Source organism: Syngnathus acus, chromosome 2 (genome assembly GCF_901709675.1).
Source record: "Syngnathus acus chromosome 2, fSynAcu1.2, whole genome shotgun sequence".
In the NCBI taxonomy this organism is placed as follows: Eukaryota; Metazoa; Chordata; class Actinopteri; order Syngnathiformes; family Syngnathidae; genus Syngnathus; species Syngnathus acus.
The window spans coordinates 22,354,556-22,375,095 of NC_051088.1; the positions used below are offsets into that span (position 1 = coordinate 22,354,556).

The following is a 20,540-nucleotide window of genomic DNA, read 5'->3' on the forward strand; positions in this document are numbered from 1 at the left end:
CAGACTATTGCACACACTTTGCTGCCGCTGCTGCTGATTTCCTGGTCATGTTTTATTTTTTTTCTCTTAAGTCATGGATGGATCCTTGCCTACCTCACTCAAGCACATCATCAGTAACGCAGAATACTATGGACCCTCGCTGTTCCTTCTTGGTGAGATTCTTTTGTGCACTTCAAAAGTATTTTATGATGAAAGAATCTTAGAATCTCCCGTATAGCACATTGTTGTCATTTTACTGCTGTTTGTGATTTCAAACCATAATAACGCTGTTTTTTTTTTTTCCTCCTGTTTTTTTGGGTGGTGTAGCAACCGAGGTTGTGACGGTGTTTGTGTTCCAGGAGCCATCTCTGCTTTCCTCTCTGCAGGACAATGGCCTCACTGATGTTATGCTTCATGCACTTCTCATCAAAGATGTATGTTTTGTCAACTAACTTTGCGACATTTAAACCAAAAAAAAAAATACATCTTTGTTGTCAGCTGGGTTTGGCTGTAAAGGTGCTTAAAGTATCTGCGGGGTGTGCGCATGCAATACCTGTTAATGTGTATTCCGAATCTTCCCTTGATTTTAGGTTCCTGCGACACGTGAGGTCTTGGGATCTCTCCCTAATGTGTTCAGTGCCTTGTGCCTGAATGCCCGAGGCCTCCTTTCCTTTGTGCGGTGTCAGCCCTTTGAGCGCCTCTTCAAAGTGCTCTTGTCCCCCGACTACCTACCTGCCATGCGACGGCGACGCAGCTCAGACCCTTTGGGTGAGTTGTCCTGCGGTGATCTTCCTTTGCGGCCCGTTTGAGCGATATTCTTTGTCTCCTTCCCTCCACAGGGGACACTGCATCAAATTTAGGAAGTGCTGTCGATGAGTTAATGAGACACCAACCAACGTTGAAGACAGATGCCACCACCGCAATCATTAAGGTAGTTTTGAAGCGTTCCGCTTTGTCAAAATCCAAGCGACGATGCGTTCTAACCAAGTGGTCTTGCTGTCGTAGTTATTGGAGGAGATATGCAATTTGGGCCGAGCTCCCGAGTATGTGTGCCAGAAACCGTCTATCCAGAAAGCCGACGGAACTGCGGCCGTGCCGCCGGCACGCTCCAGCCATGCTGCCGAAGAAGCTTCAAGTGAGGATGAAGAGGACGAGGAGGCCCTCCACACATTTAGCCAGCAGCAGGGGGAGGCAGAGAGCAACAGACAGTCAGTGCCACTTGAACTATATGACACTGGGTTGATATATCACAATGCAGCGACACTTTTGATATTCTTCGTTTTGAATTAATGAATGAATGGTTTAAAATTCACTCTGTACTTAGTGCTTCGTTGTTTTAACGCTCACCTTGTTTCAGGGTGGTGGGAACTGAGGAGCGGATCCCTATTCCTTTAATGGATTACATTTTGAATGTGGTAAGTGTTGAGTCTTTTGTCAGATCCTTTTGACTCTCGCAAAACCATAGCTGACGTGAGCTGTGGCTATTTTCTAGATGAAGTTTGTGGAATCCATACTTAGCAACAATACGACGGATGACCACTGTCAGGAGTTTGTCAACCAGAAGGGGCTGCTCCCACTGGTCTCTATTCTGGGCTTGCCCAACCTGCCCATAGATTTCCCCACCTCAGCGGCCTGCCAAGCTGTTGCTGGAGTGTGCAAGTCCATTTTGGTGAGTTGAATTGCACTTATTTCAAAGCACTTATTTCAAAGCAGCATTCAACGGTTGAACAAAACGAACTGGGTGCCTCACCATACTTCCTGTTGTCATTTCATTGATGAAGACTCTCTCACACGAGCCCAAAGTACTTCAAGAGGGATTGTGCCAGCTCGACACTATTCTAACGTCCCTGGAGCCCCTTCATCGGCCAATTGAGGTTCCCGGGGGATCTGTTCTTCTGAGGGAGCTGGCTAATGCCGGCCATGTCGCCGATGCCACTTTGTCGGCTCGTGCCACGCCGCTGCTCCACGCGCTGACTGCTGCGCATGCCTACATCCTCATGTTTGTCCACACCTGTCGAGTGGGACAGGTAAATAGTCGATTGGGATCTAATCCCCTCTGTGATGTTAACCAAGCTCCTCGGTACAGTGCTCCTTCCCCTGTGTCAATTCCAATAGCAAACTGACGAACCGAGTCATTATGTTTTGATTTTGTCAAATTGGCTGAACGTGTCTTATCTTTCAACAGAGTGAGATCAGGGCAATCTCAGTCAATCAGTGGGGATCCCAGTTGGGTTTGACTGTTCTCAACAAGCTGAGTCAGCTCTACTGTTCGCTGGTATGGGAGAGTACTGTTTTGCTCTCCCTTTGTACGCCCAACAGGTATAAACACAATTGATGATCTCCTTATTATCACCTCGGCCCACTATTAGCCTCCTGACCTCTTTTTGTCTTGAACAGTCTGCCTCCAGGCTGTGAGTTTGGCCAAGCGGACATGCAGAAACTCTTACCCAAAGAGGAGAAACCCTCCAATAGTGCCGCAACAAGCACCACCCCTGTCTCCAAGAAAGCGGGTAAGTTCGTGATTTCATTCAACTGGAATTCTTGTGTATCTTAAACACGTTTGTTGTATCAGTAGACTCTGAGGCGGTCGAACCATCTGGTAGCGGCGGGCTATTGGAAGGCATGGGTTTAGATGGCGATAGCTTGGCTCCCATGGAGACAGACGAGCCCACGTCAACAGATCCGAAGGCCAAGTCCAAGCTCACCCCAGCGATGGCCACACGCATTAAACAAATCAAACCCCTCCTCTCTGGTGAGTTTATTTTGATAGCCCGCATCAAGATTAGTATCGAAACCTTCTCAACAGTTTGAGCCTAACTGCAATAAGACCTGTATGTAACGTTTCACTGCCGTCTTTCCTATCTTCAGCGTCATCCCGTCTCGGAAGGGCACTCGCCGAGCTTTTTGGCCTGCTGGTGAAGTTGTGCGTCGGCTCCCCGGTGCGTCAACGGCGCTCCCATCACGCCACAAGCACAGGCACGACGCCCACGCCCGCCGCCCGAGCCACCGCTTCGGCTCTTACAAAGCTCCTCACCAAGGGTCTGAGTTGGCAGCCCCCACCCTACACACCCACCCCTCGCTTCAGGTGTGACTTTTGTGCGCAAATGATGTCGCGTAGCAAACAAGTGCTCATGTTCTTGTGCTCTGCATTTCACAGGCTGACTTTCTTCATCTGCTCTGTTGGCTTCACATCCCCCATGTTGTTTGATGAGAGGAAGTATCCGTACCACCTCATGCTGCAGAAGTTTTTCTGCTCTGGTGGACATGATGCCTTGTTTGAGTAAGTTATTGAGCAAATAGTTCAATCATACTCACAAACTTGTATCGACGCTATCGTCACTCACGTATGACCTGAATTCCAACGGATGGCTTGCCATTTTTTTGTAGGACTTTCAACTGGGCCCTGTCAATGGGTGGAAAAGTTCCCGTGTCAGACGGTCTGGAGCATACCGAGTTACCAGATGGGACAGGAGAGTTTCTGGATGCGTGGTTGATGCTGGTGGAGAAGATGGTCAATCCCAGCACTGTGCTGGACTCTCCGCATTCCCTGCCAGCAAAGATGCCTGGGGTCACCCCAACCACACCCCAATTCAGTGCTCTTCGGTTCCTCATAGTAACCCAGAAGGTAAGTCTGTTTTAACTGTATGAGGCAAAGAAGTCTCATTTTAACCATCATCATCCACATCTTGCAATCCACTACAATTGGATGTTAGCTAAACATATAAAAGATTTTTTTTTTTTTGCATCCCAAGTGTGAAATCATCAATCTGGTCGGATCCAAGATTTGTAATAAATGTTAACTCCCCCTTTTTTAGGCTGCATTCACCTGCATCCGCAGCCTATGGAACAGGAAGCCGCTGAAAGTTTATGGAGGCAGGATGGCTGAATCTATGCTGGCCATCCTTTGCCACATCCTGCGGGGGGAGCCGGTTATCCAGGAGCGCTTGGCCAAGGAGAGAGAGGGCACAGTACGTCCAGATGACGAGGGGGCTCCTTCTTCTTCTCTGGGACAAAGTGGAGCACCGGGTGTACCTGCAACCAGCGGAGAGACACCAGCATCCACGGCACCAAGTGCTGGAGTGCCAGCTGTGGGATCGGCTGAGGAGTCGACTAATTCCACTCCAAGACGTGACCCCCAGGTCAACCAGGCACAGCTTACACAGGTCTGTCAGAATCGATTTTTTTTTTTTGAGGCAACATGAAAACATGGTTTTCAAGCCATTTGCTACATTTCGGCTCCCTATTTATTTGTGAGCATTAGTTTTTCCCCATGTCCGAAAGTAAAAGTCGTGTTTTCCATTTCAGCTGATAGATATGGGTTTCTCAAGAGAGCATGCCATGGAGGCACTATTGAACACTAGTACCATGGAGCAAGCCACAGAATATCTTCTTACTCACCCTCCCCCTCACCTTGGGGGAGCAGTAAGGGTAAGCTTAAATCACAAATAGCATGTACCTTTTGAAATAATCTGCACGCAGACTAAGGCCACTGACAATCTCGATCGTCGTCTGTGTAGGATCTTTCCATGTCTGAAGAGGACCAAATGATGAGAGCGATTGCTATGTCACTTGGCCAGGAGGTCAGCATGGAGCAACGTTCCGACTCCCCTGAGGTGTGCCTTTCTCACTGTTCAAATTGTATTCAATACCTGACTATTGGCTGACAGAGGAAATGAAGGTCAGGAATGAAGAGTTGCTGATAAAATGACCTCTTAGGAAGCGGCACGTCGGCGCGAGGAGGACGACAGGAGAGCCAGGGAGCGAGCAGAGGAGGAGGAGGCCCGCTGCCTGGAGCGCTTCATGGAGGCCGAACCCCTGGACCCGCAGGAGCTGCACACCTTCACAGACTCTATGCTCCCCGGCTGCTTCCACCTGTTGGATGAGCTGCCCGACACGGTCTACAGACTCTGTGACCTGCTGATGACAGCCATCAAGAGGAGTGGCCCCGAGTACAGGGACCTCATCCTTGGCCAGGTCGTCGATCAGGTCAGTCATTTTAATCTTCAGGGTGTCTTACGCGTCTTGCACGGCTCTACCCTCTGACCATTTTTTTTGTGTATTTTAGGTGTGGGATGCGGCGGACGTGTTGATCAAGGCGGCTGTGCCTCTGACTACAAGTGACACAAAGACTGTGTCCGAATGGACTAAACAAATGGCCACACTGCCCCAGGCATCAAAGCTGGCCACTCGAATTCTGCTGCTCACGTTGCTATTTGAGGTAACAGATTGTTTTTACAGCAGGACAGCAACTTTAGCCCCGGCCGGCAATGATCATTTATTTCCCCCCCCCTTCTCTAAAGGAACTGAAGCTCATGTGTACCACAGTAGTAGAAAAGAGTGGCATTCTGGATTTGCTGATTAAGCTTCTCGAGGTGGTACAGCCATGTCTGCAGGCTGCAAAAGAACAGAAAGACATTCAGACACCAAAGTGAGTTTCCGTGAGCTCCAAATGGCCTCTGACCTGAAGAATAGCCGCATAACTGAATGTTACATCTTCATTTCTGAACACGCACATGCTGAATCTTGCTCATGTTCCTATAGGTGGATCACACCAGTCTTGCTGATTATTGACTTTTATGAGAAAATGGCAGTATCTTCACTGCGCAGATCGCAAATGAACAAGGTAAATATCTGTGAGCTACATGTGTTGTGTTGGGTTGTGTACATCCCTGGGTACTACTACAATGCTGTTCTTGGGCTCTCCAGTATCTTCAGCCTAATGGGAACAACTGGAGATGGTTTGATGACCGCTCAGGCCGTTGGTGCAGTTACAGCGCTTCCAACAACAGCACTATTGACTCTGCGTGGAGGGCCGGAGAAACTAATGTTCGCTTCACAGCCGGACGCAGACGATACACGGTTCAGTTTAACAACATGGTGCAGGTATTTGTGCGAAAACTGGACATGACCTTTTGCGCTTTTTTACCGACTCCTTTGTAATCTAACGAGAGTCACTGTTGGTGTAGGTAAATGAAGAGACTGGCAACCGGAGGCCAGTGATGTTGACTGTTCAGAGACTTCCACGCTTGCCCAAAGCGGCCAAGGCGGGTTGCGTAACAGACCCCGAGAGAGAAGAGGGAGACCGGTGCAAAGTGGAAGAAACTCCGACCTATCTTGACGCCGGGGCAGCAGTGGAAATGAGTATCCCCAAGGATGTTTCCAGCCATCCTAAGGAGGCGACCTCTGGCTCGGCGCCTTCCCAGGAGTCGGACTCTTTGCAAGGCTCGGCCGTCGTAGGCCTGAGTGACGACATGACCACCGTTCTTATCCGCGCTTGTGTCAGCATGATTAGCGTCCCGGTGGACCCAGACACCCTGCACGCGACGCTGCGTCTCTGTTTGCGTTTGACGCGAAATCACCACTATGCCATGATGTTTGCCGAGCTCAAGAGCACTCGAATGATTCTTGGACTGACGCAGACCTCCGGGTTCAATGGCTTCACACCTCTTGTCACGCTGCTCTTCAGACACATCATCGAAGATCCAGCTACTCTTCGGCATACTATGGAAAAGGTTTTGAGGCCCTTCTCGTTTTTTTGTTTTTTTTTACCCCCCATGTGGAACCAAAATTTGTAAATGTATGCTGAAAGAGTTCATCTGTTGCTCCAGGTGGTGAGATCTGCAGTGACCAGCGGAGCAGGCAGCACCACCTCAGGGGTGGTGTCAGGCAGCCTTGGCTCAAGGGAAATCAATTATATCTTGCGCGTGCTGGGCCCTGCCGCGTGCCGCGACCCGGAATGTTTTGCCGAAACTGCCAGCAATTGTGTCCGCATTGCTCTGCCCGCACCCCGCGGAGCTGGCACAGGTGAGCGGATCACCATTTTTAGCCGTTAGTTTTTCCCGACTTGCATTCATTCAGTTTTGTTACCCGTCTTCCCACAGCGTCCGACGACGAGTTTGAAAATCTTCGTATAAAAGGGCCAAATGCCGTGCAGCTGGTGAAAACCACTCCTCTGAAATTGTCACCCCTACCTTCCATTCCTGACACCATCAAGGAGGTCATATACGACATGCTCAACGCCTTGGCTGCATACCATGCTCCCGAAGAACGTAGGATATTTTCGTTGGCTCTCGAACGATTCAAATTATTTGATTGAAGAAGGCTAACCTCTCCCCCATAGCTTCACACTTTAAATTATTACAACACAATGTATTTTTTGGTTATAGCTGAACGCCCAGAAGAACGTGTGTCAGCTGTTCCCGGCGGCCAAGACCTGTGCCAGATATTGCAGGACGTCGGCGATGACGTTTACCAACAGTACCGTCTCACTCGACAGGGCAGTGACTTTGACTCCCAGTCCGCATTCCATATCAATGTGAGCTTTAGCGACGAACAGGAACAATTCAGCAGGTGTGGTAAAGACATAGATAATAATGGCTGCCTTCTCCCTAGACTCAAGTTTTTGCTGCGGATGGAGCGGTGGCAGAGTCATCCCAGTCTGGCACACCACAAGGAGAAGGTGAAAACAAATTGATTTTAGTTGTCTCACAAAGTAGCCTTTTAAAAAAATAAAAAATAATAGACCTTTTTTTTGACAAGTTGAGATGTTGTCATTCAACTGATGTACACTGCCTGAACGTTCTTAGCCTCCACTCCCGAGGAGATGCGTGAGGGAAAGAAAGAGCAGGAGGGTGATAAGAGTAGCAGCTCAGAGGAGGCTAAGGCGGCAAAGGTAAAGGCGAGCAAACCTCTCATGCCTACCTCCACCATCCTGAGACTGCTGGCTGAACTGGTGCGCTCCTATGTTGGCATTGCCACACTAATTGCCTCTTACTGCTACACTGCAGGACAATCTGAGCTTATTAAGGAGGTGGGTAACAACTTCGGCTTCGTTTGATGGACGCTTAGTTGGCGTCTCCCCTTTCAGTACAAGTTTCCCCCGTCACTTGTTACATGTCCGTCCCGACAGGATTGCAGTGTGCTCGCTTTTGTGCTCGACCACTTGCTGCCTCACACCCAAAATTCAGAGGACAAGGACACCCCTGCCTTGGCCCGTCTTTTCCTTGCCAGCCTAGCCGCCGCTGGCACCGGCACCGATGCCCAGGCTGCTCTGGTTAACGAGGTGAAAGCTGCCCTCAGTCGAGCTTTAGGAATGACAGAAGGTGCTGAGAAACATGCGAGGTAAGCGACGTTGTTTATAAATGCACTCTGATGGCTGTTGATTGGTGTTGCAAACTCCCAATGCCCCTCTGTGTCCCCCAGGCTTCAGGCAGTGATGTGCATCATCAGCACCATCATGGAGTCGTGTCCCTCCACGTCCAGTTTCTATAGCACAGCAGCAGCCAAGACGCAACATAATGGCATGAATAATATCATACGGCTATTTCTCAAGAAAGGACTGGTCAGCGACTTGGCTCGTGTGCCGCACAGCTTGGATTTGTCCAGGTATGAAATCAGGAATACTCTTAATTCACCATCTGAGGGTATGAATTCTCTTAAGAGCAGATACACATTGTGTGCTGTAGCAAGATTGAGAAATGGTTCATAAATGCAATTTCATATAGCACAACTGTGTTTTAAGAGCAAATTAGCTTTTGTATAAGTTTGTGGTATTTTTGTACGGTAAAGTATGGTGAAGCGATGACGACTAATTCTTATTTGATTGGTTTAGCCCCAACATGGCCAACACGGTGAATGCTGCCCTTAAGCCTCTGGAGACTCTGTCCCGCATTGTTAATCAGCCCAGCAGTTTGTTTGGGAGCAAAGGATGTTCCAACAAGAACAAAACCGAAAATGACACAACGGGCGCTGCAAGGGATAGCAACAGCAACACTCAAGATCAAGGTATCCGCATTCGACATGGTGCACCGGATGCTCTCCGGTGTCTGGAAGGAGCAACTTAGCGATCTCTGGCATCTGTTACAGGAGAATCTGGTGAAGCGGAGCCAGTGGAGGGCAACCACAGAGTGCAGGGAGCGGACAGCGACCTGATGGATGGAGAAACGGAGGGAGACACGGTGGTCATTGCTGGTCAACCGGAGGTTCTCAGCACTCAGGCTATGCAGGTGATTAGCATTTTTGATTAGCATTTACTGGTGTTTCAATACATGTATGTATGTACAAAAGTGTGACCATATTTACATGTGCATGAAGGTGGAGAATGAGTTGGTGGATCTGATTGATGAGCTACTTGAGAGAGACGGCGGTACCGTCAGTAGTGCAATCATAGGTAAGCCTTAATTGGAGGTCTGCGTTTATTTGTGCGGCGGAAATGAATCCGACAGGACTCCTGACATTTTTCATTTTCCTGTCAGTCGGGCGAAGTGCTGAGGATGAATCACAAGAGGATGTGCTGATGGAAGAGGCCCCCTCCAATATTAGCCAGGCATCCACTCTTCAGGCAAACCGAGAAGGCGAGTGTGGGGGAGAACACAGTTTGAAGTTTTGTAAGCTGTACATCCTTTTAAAATTGCCCTCTATGATTAGACTCCATGAATATCCTGGAACCAGAGGATGAGGAGCACACGCAAGAAGAAGACTCCAGCGGCAGCAACGATGATGACGACAGCCAGGATGAAGAAGAGGAGGAGGAGGAAGACGAGGAGGAGGACCCGGTTTGGATCAATATACCTTTTGAAAAAATCAAGTCGCATCAAGTGGTGTCGCTCGTCCAAATTCATGACTCTCACTTGCCCTTAAGGATGACGAGGAAGGAGATGAGGATGATGACGACGAAGGTTCAGAGATGGAGTTGGATGAGGATTTCCCTGACATCAACGCCGCCCCTCATATCCGCTTTGAGAGATTTGACAGGGACGATGACCTCATCATCGAGTTTGACAACATGTTCTCCAACAATGGTAAGCAGAGCGCCGTCCGCTTTCGACACTTGTAACACGGCAGCCACGATTGGTCGCTAACATAGCAGGGAAACTGAAGTATATTGCGAAGCTTTTTCCTAACGTCGACCTCCGTTTTGTGTTCTTCCATCAGCTGACATCCCTCCCTCCCCAGGCAACATCCCTAGCGCCCACCCACTGATGGTGCGCCACGCTGACCACGGTTCCCTCACCCTAGGTGTGGCCGGCACAAGCAGCCGTCTGGCGCAAGGCATGGGTCGCAGCCAGCGGACGCTCAGGCAACTCACTGCCAACAGCGGGCACACCATCCATGTCCACTACCCTGGAAACCGCCAGCCCAACCCTCCCCTCATCCTGCAGAGGTCCGATGCCTTGTTGACGTTTGATCTCTCGCACGGCCAACAGCCGCCTGCCCGTTTCTAAACATTTCCACGGCTCCACCGCATCTAGGTTGTTGGGACCCAGTGCCGCAGCAGACATTTTGCAACTGTCCAGCTCGCTACCTCTGCAGTCTCGTGGTCGAGCCCGTCTTTTGGTCGGAAACGAGGACGTCCACATCATTGCTCGTTCCGATGACGAATTTGACGACTTTTTCCACGAGCAGAGCAGCACGGGAGGTCAAGCTGGTGAGATGATTTTTGTTTTTGTCGTCGATGTATGTCGTTGAGTTTATAATTCTTGACATGTTGGTTTTCTGTTTTTCTAGGCACCCTCTCAAGCATTCCTACCGCCTTAACTCGATGGACAGATGAGTGTAAAGTGCTGGATGCGGAAAGCATGCACGACTGTGTCGCAGGTGAGCAAAGTTGTGATGCTTACTTGATATGAATGCTGCAGCACGCTAAATTCTCTCACCAAAGTCTTCTGGGTCAAGCTCGGGATGATTTATTTTTCTGTGACTCCTATACTTTGCTGCTTTCAATGCAGGAGCACCAACCGCACGTTTTATGTTCTGTACCACAGCTCAAGATGAATTTGTGATGTGTTATTTGCAGTTGTGAAGGTGCCGATCCTGCAGCATCTGGAAGGTCTGCGAGACGAGGAGTTAGAAGAGCGCAGGGAAAAGCGGAGGCGGCAGCTGGCGGAAGAGGAAGAGTCCAAACAAAATGAGCGGAGGGCCTCTGGAGCAGAGCAGACCAGGGAGCAGGGCCTGCAGGTAGGCTTGCCGATGACTCGATTACGCACACGAGAGATGACTCGATTAGCTGCCGTTGACAAACGTTCACTTTGTGTCTTGTTCTGCTTTCTCGCTTCTAGGGTTCTGGATTGGGGACAGTTAATGGTGCAGAAAGCACAGCAGGTACTGACTTGTGTTAAGTGTATTGTCTTCTTTTGAAAGAAACCGCAGGAGTCGACCGTGCGCGCTCTGGGATGAGGTAGTAGTTTGTATAGTTTTAGGATCACACCAGATCTGGGAGATAACTATACAGTCTACTGTCTTTCTTAGGGCAGCGCCACAGCATCTCGGCCATATCGCCGGCAGGGAAAACATCTGCTGTCTGAAGACCTGAATGTCATTCTTTTGAAACTGGTTGTGTTGTGGTGAGGTAGTAAGTTGTGTTGTTGTTGGGGAACAGGATTGTGCACCCCGTTCAGGAGATAACGATACAACTTACTGCCTTCCTCAGTCCGACTGTTTGACAACATCTTGTGTTTCTATGGGCTCAATTTCACCCAGTGAAATTTCATGCGAAACCATTTCGGCCCCAAAACGTCACGTTTGGGTCATTGCAAGGACGTTGGCTCCAGTTATGAGAGCTGCCAGTTATCAGGCAACCTTTTTGTAATGATTTCAAAGGTCATGCAACAGAAAGTAGCCATAGTCATGTTTTTTTTTTTTCCACACGCTAATCTTCTCACATCAGAGATCTTAATCAGCGAATAAATTGTCGTCGTGCTGTCCCATGTTAAATGATTTCACTCAGCACTAGCCATTTTCAGACCCTTTTTTACCCTCATTCGCGAGGAAAAACAAAAGATTTTTCCCATATTTTTGTCTTTTAGAGGGTGAGCAGTCTCAAGGAGTTGCAGTGTCTTCTCTAGACCCACCGAGGGTGTCAGAAGGCTTCCTTACTGCTCCACCTTCTGGAGAGGTCACTCCCACTACGCCAGCCCCACATGAACAGGCCCTAGTTTCCTTGGAAACTGCAATCAATCAACAGGTCCACCAACCGATGGCTGGCCTACTGTTGGCCGAGTCGCATGCCAGCTCATTGGCGGCTTTGGCCGGCGCTCGACTTCCACCTTTGGCAGCAGCCGACAGGCCTAATAGTGAAGCAGAAGCATCTCAGATGGAAATGTCCCCAGCACCCACAATCGGTAAGAGAGGCAATGGAGGAGAAAGTAGTAGTGGTGGTGGAGGAGCGTTGCTTGACGGCAGGGATTATCCATGACTAAGGATGCATTTGTGATTTGAATTTAACAGTGCTCAGTTGTAACCAGCGCAAATTTCTGGCCACCTCCAAAATCAGTTCCACAATGAATTGAGTATTGTAACAGTATTTTAGCTCTTTGTAAACATTTTCTTCCGCCTCCTAGCCTCAAGCCCGGATATGGTTGAGACCTCAGAACCAACAGTAGTGGGTGTGTCACGACTGGAGGGGTCACCAATGGACACCAGCAGCCCCGCCTCTGCCACGCAAGATGAAGCCGTTGCCAACCCTGCTCAGACTGCCCTTGTGTCGCAAGATCTGTCTGCCAGCGGGGAGAGCGAGTTGACCGACAGGCAGACCATTACGGAGACTGGGTCAGGTTCTTTTTGGTTTGTCAATATGTCATCTGTATGTTGATTTTAAAAACAAAAAACTGAAGAAATTGTCTTCCTTTGATTAGCTCCACTTCAGTTTCATCTGCCGGTGAAGCAATCATCAGGAGTGACAGTGTCGACAGCCAATCCCAGCCTATCCAGGAAGAGCCTCTCCCATCCACAAGCAATGACGAAGAAGATCCACTTGCAGGTACAGGTGGTTGTATTATTTTTTTCTTTTCCCCCACCGCACATGCTAATTATTGAACTCACAAGACATGACACCATAGTTGAGTTTTAATATTGTCGTGGCATTTTCCTTTGTCTTTGCAGGAATCAGTCTTCCTGAGGGTGTGGATCCGTCTTTCCTGGCAGCGCTTCCTGAGGACATTCGTAGAGAAGTGCTTCAAAATCAGTTGGGAATAAGACCACCATCTCGCACGGCCGCTGCTACCAGCCTGCCCTCTTCTACCGCGCCTGTACTAACAGGACCAGGGGTTACGGAGGTCAGCCCTGAGTTCCTGGCTGCCTTGCCGCCTGCCATACAGGAGGAGGTGAGAACTCCTGAGAGACGGTTTGCATTTTCACAGAATAAAAAGTTGGACTAAGTTTGCAGTTGATTATTTTAGGTCCTTGCCCAGCAACGAGCCGAGCAGCAGCGCAGGGAGGTTTCCCAACAGCCCACAACGGGAGATACTCCCCTGGACCCAGTTACCTTCATCCAGACGCTGCCCTCTGAGCTAAGACGCAGTGTGTTGGAAGACATGGAGGACAGCGTGTTGGCCGTCATGCCTCCCGACATCGCCGCCGAAGCCGCGGCTTTGCGTCGGGAGCAAGAGGCACGACAAAGGCAACTGATGCACGAGCGGCTCTTTGGTCACAGTTCAACATCTGCGCTCTCGGCCATCCTGCGCTCGCCAGCCTTCACCAGTCGCTTAGGGAGCAATCGTGGAGTCCAGTACACCCGACTGGCCGTGCAGAGAGGAGGCACATTCCAGATGGGCGGCGGCTCGAACCACAGGTAAAAGCGCCACAATCATTTATTTACGGAAGAACCGTTGTGCCTTTAGATGCTGATCGCTTATCTTAATGCTATTTCCTCAGACCATCCAGTTCCAGTGTGGATTCTTTGTTGCGCCTGCGCGGCCGTTTTCTGCTGGATCACGAGGCCTTGTCCTGTCTGCTGGTGTTGCTGTTTGTGGACGAACCCAAGCTCAACACCAGCCGTCTGCACCGTGTGCTCAGGAATCTTTGCTACCACTCGCAGACACGCGGCTGGGTCATCCGCAGCCTGTTGTCCATCCTCCAACGCAGTAGTGAGAGTGAGGTGTGTGTGGAGACCTCGCGCCTTGAAGATTCTCGTGGAAAAAGGAGCTCCCAGGGAGGCTGCGGCGCTAAAGGCTCAGCTGCCGCCGCCCTCTGCTCTTCCTCCTCCTCCCTCGAGCTTCTAAACAGAGTGGAGTCTCGTAGTTCCAGCCAACTTTCTTGGCTCTCTGTGTCCATGGATGCGGCCTTGGGCTGTCGGACTAACATCTTCCAGATCCAACGGGTATCTGGTAGGAAGCATGCTGACCGTCACTCAGCTGCTGCTGCTGCTGCAGCAGCATCCGGAGCCCTGGGAGGTGGTATGTCGGGAGCTCCTGCGGGGGTAAGCTGTGCGGGAGGTGGAGGCTCCACCGTACACATCCATCCGCAAGCTGCCCCTGTCGTTTGTCGACATGTGTTGGACACACTCATCCAGCTAGCCAAGGTGAGTCGCGTATCCCTCGCGAAATCCGCTCGATGCTGTTGCTTGACTTGATGCCGCACAAAAGTGGGCAGGACAAAGATGAGCAAACTGACAGTTCGAAGGAACCAATCAGCAAAGGGCGGACGTGACATCGAGGAAAAACGCCACGTCTTTTGAAATAAATGCTTCCAATGCCGTCGGCTGCCGGCTCTGCTTTCATTTAAAACGGAGTTAATGCTGAATTAATCAAATTTACCGTCTCTCTTGTGCGCCATTTTATTACATTGCTTACAAAGCAAACGTCACAGCAAATACATACATTTGACTTGTCGATTTGTTTATAGATGAACTTGAGTACTTTGTTTAAAATTATGCATAGCTGCAATTTACTTAATTTTCAAATTTCTAGTAGTTCTGAGCGTGCAGTAGGGCACCACCACGGGGCCCTTTCTAACAATTGCTCTTGCACTTTACAAGGGCGCTGTGCAATTTGACCTCGTGTTTTCCCGTGAGGGTAATGGGACGGCTTACAGCCACCCCCACCCCACTCCTCCCCTCCCTCCCTTCCTCCCCCAAACTTATTAAATAACAATCGATGCTAACAAACACACAGAGCAAGGCTCATTGCTGTGGTTCCTTTGCTTGCCGCCTCGCAATATAATACAACCATGCCACGTTTGTTGAATTTCCCGTGAGGGGCAATGTTATATGGTTGCATCGTAGCACTTCTATAAAACATGGTACGGAAAGCTTATCTTACCTGCCTACCATGGAACGTGTTCTTGTAGTGTGTATTGTATATGGCTTGCCTTCTCTTACATAATTGTATTTGTATTGAAAATGTTACACCAACCTGCCAAAATGTTGGCATGGAAACGTAAAACAAATTAAATTATAACTGCAAGCTGTTATGTATCCACTTTTTGATATTTGATGAGTACTGAGTGGTGGACTTTTTTTTTTCTGTCACTGCAGGTGTTCCCCAGTCACTTCACCCAGCAGCGTTGTAAGGATCTGTCCGTGTCATCCTCTGACCTGGAAGCCCGACTTTGTTCGAGCTCCTCGGGCGTGGGCGGTATGAGCGGAGGATCAAAGTCAAGTTCACAGGCTCAAAACAACCCCAACTCCAATGCTTCGGGTGCACAGAACGCTTTTGGCTCCTCATCAATCACTCCCCAGTCTTTGGGAATTTCCACCGATTTTTGGGACCTGCTTGTAAAGTTGGACAACATGAATGTCAGTCGCAAAGGAAAAGCCTCAATGAAGACGGTGCCTTTAGGGGGCAACGCCGAGGCCGAGGGACTCCAGTTAAGCCTGGAAACGTCCCCCCTTGGTCAGTTGATGAACATGCTGTCCCATCCCGTCATCAGGCGGAGCTCCTTGCTCACTGAAAAGCTGCTGCGTCTGCTCTCGCTCATATCCATTGCCCTGCCTGACAACAAGGCCACGGAGGTGCCTGCAGGCCACGCCACTCCACAGTCAGCCAACCCCAACCAGATCATCAGCTCGGCTGCCGCAGCCCCTGGCACTGCGCAGGGCACAGTGGCATCAAGCACCCAGTCCGCTCCAGTGGGCACAGTGGCCTCTGCGGGATCTGGAACCCAGAGCACCTCCTCAGGGACAAGTCTCTTAATGTTTGCGAGTTCCACGCCATTGCCGACATCCACAGTCTTCACAGGTAAAAGGAACAGCGGCGACGTTTGAAATCTTTTGTCATTGCTGCGAAATGCTACTCGTCATTGATGTGTTCTCATTCTGTCACAGCAGCAAAAACAAAGAGCTCTTCAAGTAGCACGGAGAGTGACAACAAGATTGCCTCTGCTGGACTTACAGAGAAACAGCTTCAGCTTTCAGTAGAGGTATTGGAAAATACCACGTGTGGGCTTTGTGAAAGTTCAACTTCCAACGTTGCCTTGTGTACCGCTATGTCCTTCCTGGTTTTTTTTTTTTTAATACAAGTTTGCACTTTGTTCAAGGTGTTGACTTCTCATTCATGCTCAGAAGAGGGTCTGGAAGATGCAGCAAATATATTACTTCAGTTATCCAGGGGAGATGGTTCCACCAGGGACACTGTGCTCAGACTGCTGCTCAGTGGCGCAAGACATCTTGGTTATACCCTTTGCAAACAAATTGGTCAGTGCTGCTATCCGCATACATGCTCGTGGCTTTTCGCAAAGCCTCGTACGCTTTCCTTAAACATTTCTATTTCCGCCCAGGTACGCTACTGGCGGAACTCCGAGAGTACAATTTGGAGCAGCAGAGGAGAGCGCACGCAGATTCTCATTCCCCCGATGCACCTCCTGATGATTCCTCCATCTCTGGCAGACTTAAGGGCAAAATGACCAGCAGGTATGATCGATGCAAAAGCACGACATTTATGTAGCCTTAAATGAAAGACTCCACCTACAGTTTGCTCAACCTTAAAAGGTGTTTGTCGTTTGGCCGCAGGTTTGATGGAGCAGAGAGCGTGGTGATTGTGGCTGCACAGAAGCGCACGCTCGGCGGACGAGAACTGCAACTCCCCTGTATGAGCTCTCTCACCTCCAAGACATCGACACAGAAATTTTTCTTGCGAGTGTTGCAGGTCATTATCCAACTTCGCGAGGACACGCGCCGTGCCAACAAGAAAGCCAAACAGACCGGGCGAATAGGTGAGAGATCGATACGGCCGAGAAAGCGTTGCGCGCAGTTGAGGTTCGGCACGCTAAACCCCGCCCCTTTTGCTCAACGGATAGGCTCGGCCAGCCTGGGCTCAGCCAGCAGCATTCAGGCTGCCGTTCGTCAACTGGAGGCCGAGGCCGACGCCATCATCCAGATGGTGAGAGAGGGTCAGCGGGCACGTCGGCTCACACAGGCGCCTCCGCCCACCGCCGCCTCGGTCGCCGTCGCCGCCGGATCGTCAGTCGCAGCGTCTCATGCCCCCGCCGGTGCTGCTCCCCCTGCTGGCACAGCTGCTGCCGCTACGGTTAGCATGGGCCGCGTTAACAGCAGACACTTAAGCACACTCGCTCCCTGGGGCCTCATTTCCAACCGTGTTATCATTTTTGGTGACCTCGTAAGCTGGATGCAATTGCTGTGAGCGACTGACATGCCTTTAGCTTATTCATGCTACTATATTGGATCTATTTTGCATTCTTACCTCCGAATGTGGTCTTGTTTGCAGCTTGTGTCTGAAGAGTTGTTTTATGACTCTGCTCAAAAATGGATGTGTCAGTAACCCACCATGTGTGCTCTCTCAGCATGCTTGTTTGTATAACGTGTGAGGGTCCCTGCTCCAAACTCGTCAACCCCCTGATGATCATCGGCAGCAGTGGTGTCAGGCTGAAGTTGCTTCATGCTTTACCTGCTCAAGCCACAGTGCCCTAATCATTGAATCGCAAATGACTTAATGCATGCAGATAAGTAGCGAAAGTGTATTGCTAATTATTATCTTTGTTTCCCATCCCGCCCGTCTTTCTGGCCGTCTCCTGTTTGGGCCGCTACAGTCCGAAATGCAGTCGGTGTCAGAGGCTCAGGCGACTCAGAGAGATGACTCGCCAATGGATGTTGACCAGACATCTATGGAGCTGGACTCTTCAACTCTGGGTGAGTTATTCACACCCTGAAAAGGTTTCAATCTGTATTGACATGTTTGGGGGCAGAGAGCGTGTTTTTATACGTTTGTTTTTCCCCCTCAGATGAGGAAGGAAATGGCCAATCAGAGAGTGAGGAGAAACTCCCTGACCTCCCTCTGCTCAGCGAGCAGCTCCTGCTGGATGAGCTGTGGGACATGCTCGGAGAATGCTTGAAGGAGCTCGAAGAGTCCCATGACCAGCACGCTGTCTTGGGTAGGTGGAATCTTCCCGCTATGCCGTGTAAGCGATGCTTTTTTGTCCTATTTCATTTCCATTGTGATCCCTCCGTAGTTCTCCAGCCTGCTGTGGAGGCCTTCTTCCTTGTCCACGCCACCGAGCGAGAGAGTAAACCTCCTGTCCGGGACACTCGGGAGAGCCAGCTTTCGCACATCAAGGATGAGCCTCCGCCGCTTTCTCCGGCGCCGCTCACACCAGCAACACCGTCGTCCCTAGACCCGTTCTTCTCCCGGGAACCGTCCTCCATGCACATCTCTTCAAACTTGCCACCAGACACACAGAAGTTCCTCCGATTTGCCGGTAAGAGGGAATGAACTCGCTGGCACGGCACCATTTCCGCGCTTCGGCGGTGGGCGTGCCGACTTTCAGTCGCTATCGTAACGTATCGCGGTGGCATTGACCGGGTCCAACTCTATCGGAGTTACTGTAAATAACGGAATCGCCAAAGACCGTAAAGGCTTTACATATTGTCTTCTGGTCTGATGACTTTGAATTCCCCTTGTTTGCAGAAACTCACCGCACAGTACTCAACCAGATACTGCGTCAGTCCACCACTCATTTGGCTGATGGACCTTTTGCGGTCTTGGTGGATTATATCCGTATCCTGGACTTTGATGTGAAGAGGAAGTAAGCCGGATGAATTTGACCTGCGCTCAATTCACAGACTTTCTTGGCGGCTGACCCGTTGTTGTTCATCTGGCAGGTATTTCCGCCAGGAGCTGGAACGCCTGGATGAAGGCCTGAGGAAAGAGGACATGGCTGTGCACGTAAGAAGAGATCACGTGTTTGAGGACTCGTACAGAGAACTTCATCGCAAGAGCCCCGAGGACATGAAGAACAGGCTGTACGCTTCCCTCGCCCAAACATCCGCCCGAGTCGGCTCTGTCCGGAAGCACGCCAACGCGCTTGTCTGTGTTGCAGGTACATTGTCTTTGAAGGAGAAGAGGGCCAAGATGCCGGCGGCCTTCTGAGGGAATGGTACATGATCATCTCCCGCGAGATGTTCAACCCCATGTACGCCCTGTTCCGCACGTCGCCCGGAGATCGGGTCACCTACACCATCAATCCCTCGTCCCACTGCAACCCCAACCACCTGAGCTACTTCAAGTTTGTGGGCCGGGTGGTGGCCAAAGCCGTTTATGATAACCGGTTATTGGAGTGTTACTTCACACGAAGCTTTTACAAGCACATCCTGGGCAAGAGTGTCAGGTGATGCAAATTCAAAGTGATGATGAGAAATAATGTCAGTGTTAACATTTGTCCTGCTGTTCTTCCCTTCCTAGGTACACCGACATGGAGAGTGAGGACTACCCCTTCTTCCAGGGTTTGGTCTACTTATTGGAGAACGACGTGTCCACATTAGGCTATGAACTCACATTCAGCACAGAGGTGGGTGCCGGAAAATGACTTGTCGCTCCCAAGATTGGCACACGAGTGCCGCTTGACAATGCTCTCGACGCGGTCGTCTGGCAAATAGCGAGAGGCAAACGGATTTCAAGAGCTTCCCGCTGCTCTTTTTACTTACGTCCAGGTCCAAGAGTTCGGTGTCTGTGAAGTGAGAGACCTCAAGCCAAACGGCGCCAACATTCTGGTCACAGAAGAAAACAAAAAAGAATACGTGCACCTGGTTTGCCAGATGAAGATGACAGGTAAGCTTGGGCTTTACATTTTGTATGACATTCAACACCGCCATGGGAAAATATGCAATCCAACAAGCCATGTTTTGATGGTAGAGCCGTCAAATAAAACACCGGCGTGACTGACAAGGTGTCAGAAGTGTTACTGCTTTGAAATAGTATTTTCTAGTAATTGGGTGTGAGAAAATTTGCTTACATAAATGCTGCGATTAAATTAGCTGTCTCTCAAAACGTGCGGCTGTCAGCGTTAAAGCGGCCTCGAACTATGTCGCGCAGGCGCCATCCGCAAGCAGCTGGCCGCCTTCCTGGAGGGCTTCTACGAGATCATCCCCAAGAGGCTGATCTCCATCTTCACCGAGCAGGAGCTGGAGCTGCTCATCTCTGGCCTGCCCACCATCGATATCGATGACCTCAAGGCCAACACGGAGTACCACAAATACCAGTCCAGCTCCATCCAGGTACTGTGGGCTGTCCGTCTTGACGTCGTTGCGAAGCCAGCCAGGTGTGAGAACTCGCTTGTTTGCGTTTTGACCAAAGATCCAGTGGTTCTGGAGGGCCCTGCGTTCCTTCGACCAAGCGGACCGAGCCAAGTTCTTACAATTCGTCACCGGCACCTCCAAAGTTCCCCTTCAGGGTTTCGCCGCTCTTGAGGGCATGAACGGCATCCAGAAGTTCCAAATCCACCGTGACGACCGCTCCACCGACCGCCTGCCCTCCGCTCACACTTGGTAAGCAAACATGTTGCGTGTGACAAATGAACCCATCTGCCGCCTCCAGAAATGACACCGTGCGTTCTTT

The 20,540-nt window shown here is 50.3% G+C and overlaps 1 protein-coding gene across 10 annotated transcripts in view; it reads left to right on the top strand.

The window, feature by feature from the left end:
* Positions 1–20,540, top strand: part of huwe1 (HECT, UBA and WWE domain containing E3 ubiquitin protein ligase 1) — a 30,888-nt gene that overhangs the window by 9,112 nt on the left and 1,236 nt on the right. For 3 of the 10 annotated variants that reach the window (XM_037246035.1, XM_037246039.1, XM_037246036.1), the window contains 63 exons: positions 72–152; positions 307–413; positions 570–747; positions 819–910; positions 985–1,187; positions 1,337–1,394; positions 1,472–1,648; positions 1,761–2,006; positions 2,165–2,298; positions 2,377–2,489; positions 2,552–2,731; positions 2,848–3,064; positions 3,137–3,259; positions 3,367–3,604; positions 3,795–4,142; positions 4,285–4,407; positions 4,497–4,592; positions 4,696–4,965; positions 5,045–5,197; positions 5,280–5,407; positions 5,521–5,602; positions 5,686–5,862; positions 5,946–6,491; positions 6,588–6,783; positions 6,861–7,028; positions 7,146–7,294; positions 7,372–7,438; positions 7,566–7,789; positions 7,889–8,100; positions 8,182–8,364; positions 8,591–8,763; positions 8,845–8,984; positions 9,073–9,148; positions 9,234–9,332; positions 9,406–9,533; positions 9,620–9,779; positions 9,913–10,141; positions 10,230–10,405; positions 10,486–10,575; positions 10,775–10,935; positions 11,037–11,079; positions 11,784–12,098; positions 12,318–12,525; positions 12,612–12,742; positions 12,859–13,079; positions 13,155–13,546; positions 13,630–14,275; positions 15,230–15,932; positions 16,019–16,113; positions 16,231–16,387; positions 16,471–16,603; positions 16,682–16,905; positions 16,990–17,219; positions 17,740–17,839; positions 17,932–18,081; positions 18,160–18,405; positions 18,615–18,732; positions 18,809–18,949; positions 19,027–19,314; positions 19,389–19,494; positions 19,637–19,754; positions 20,019–20,200; positions 20,280–20,470. In XM_037246035.1, coding sequence (XP_037101930.1) covers positions 72–152; positions 307–413; positions 570–747; positions 819–910; positions 985–1,187; positions 1,337–1,394; positions 1,472–1,648; positions 1,761–2,006; positions 2,165–2,298; positions 2,377–2,489; positions 2,552–2,731; positions 2,848–3,064; positions 3,137–3,259; positions 3,367–3,604; positions 3,795–4,142; positions 4,285–4,407; positions 4,497–4,592; positions 4,696–4,965; positions 5,045–5,197; positions 5,280–5,407; positions 5,521–5,602; positions 5,686–5,862; positions 5,946–6,491; positions 6,588–6,783; positions 6,861–7,028; positions 7,146–7,294; positions 7,372–7,438; positions 7,566–7,789; positions 7,889–8,100; positions 8,182–8,364; positions 8,591–8,763; positions 8,845–8,984; positions 9,073–9,148; positions 9,234–9,332; positions 9,406–9,533; positions 9,620–9,779; positions 9,913–10,141; positions 10,230–10,405; positions 10,486–10,575; positions 10,775–10,935; positions 11,037–11,079; positions 11,784–12,098; positions 12,318–12,525; positions 12,612–12,742; positions 12,859–13,079; positions 13,155–13,546; positions 13,630–14,275; positions 15,230–15,932; positions 16,019–16,113; positions 16,231–16,387; positions 16,471–16,603; positions 16,682–16,905; positions 16,990–17,219; positions 17,740–17,839; positions 17,932–18,081; positions 18,160–18,405; positions 18,615–18,732; positions 18,809–18,949; positions 19,027–19,314; positions 19,389–19,494; positions 19,637–19,754; positions 20,019–20,200; positions 20,280–20,470 — 11,839 coding nt within the window. The remainder of the gene's footprint in view (positions 1–71; positions 153–306; positions 414–569; positions 748–818; positions 911–984; positions 1,188–1,336; positions 1,395–1,471; positions 1,649–1,760; positions 2,007–2,164; positions 2,299–2,376; positions 2,490–2,551; positions 2,732–2,847; positions 3,065–3,136; positions 3,260–3,366; positions 3,605–3,794; positions 4,143–4,284; positions 4,408–4,496; positions 4,593–4,695; positions 4,966–5,044; positions 5,198–5,279; positions 5,408–5,520; positions 5,603–5,685; positions 5,863–5,945; positions 6,492–6,587; positions 6,784–6,860; positions 7,029–7,145; positions 7,295–7,371; positions 7,439–7,565; positions 7,790–7,888; positions 8,101–8,181; positions 8,365–8,590; positions 8,764–8,844; positions 8,985–9,072; positions 9,149–9,233; positions 9,333–9,405; positions 9,534–9,619; positions 9,780–9,912; positions 10,142–10,229; positions 10,406–10,485; positions 10,576–10,774; positions 10,936–11,036; positions 11,080–11,783; positions 12,099–12,317; positions 12,526–12,611; positions 12,743–12,858; positions 13,080–13,154; positions 13,547–13,629; positions 14,276–15,229; positions 15,933–16,018; positions 16,114–16,230; positions 16,388–16,470; positions 16,604–16,681; positions 16,906–16,989; positions 17,220–17,739; positions 17,840–17,931; positions 18,082–18,159; positions 18,406–18,614; positions 18,733–18,808; positions 18,950–19,026; positions 19,315–19,388; positions 19,495–19,636; positions 19,755–20,018; positions 20,201–20,279; positions 20,471–20,540) is intronic. The other 7 variants (XM_037246044.1, XM_037246041.1, XM_037246038.1 and 4 more) reach the window with 7 other exon arrangements.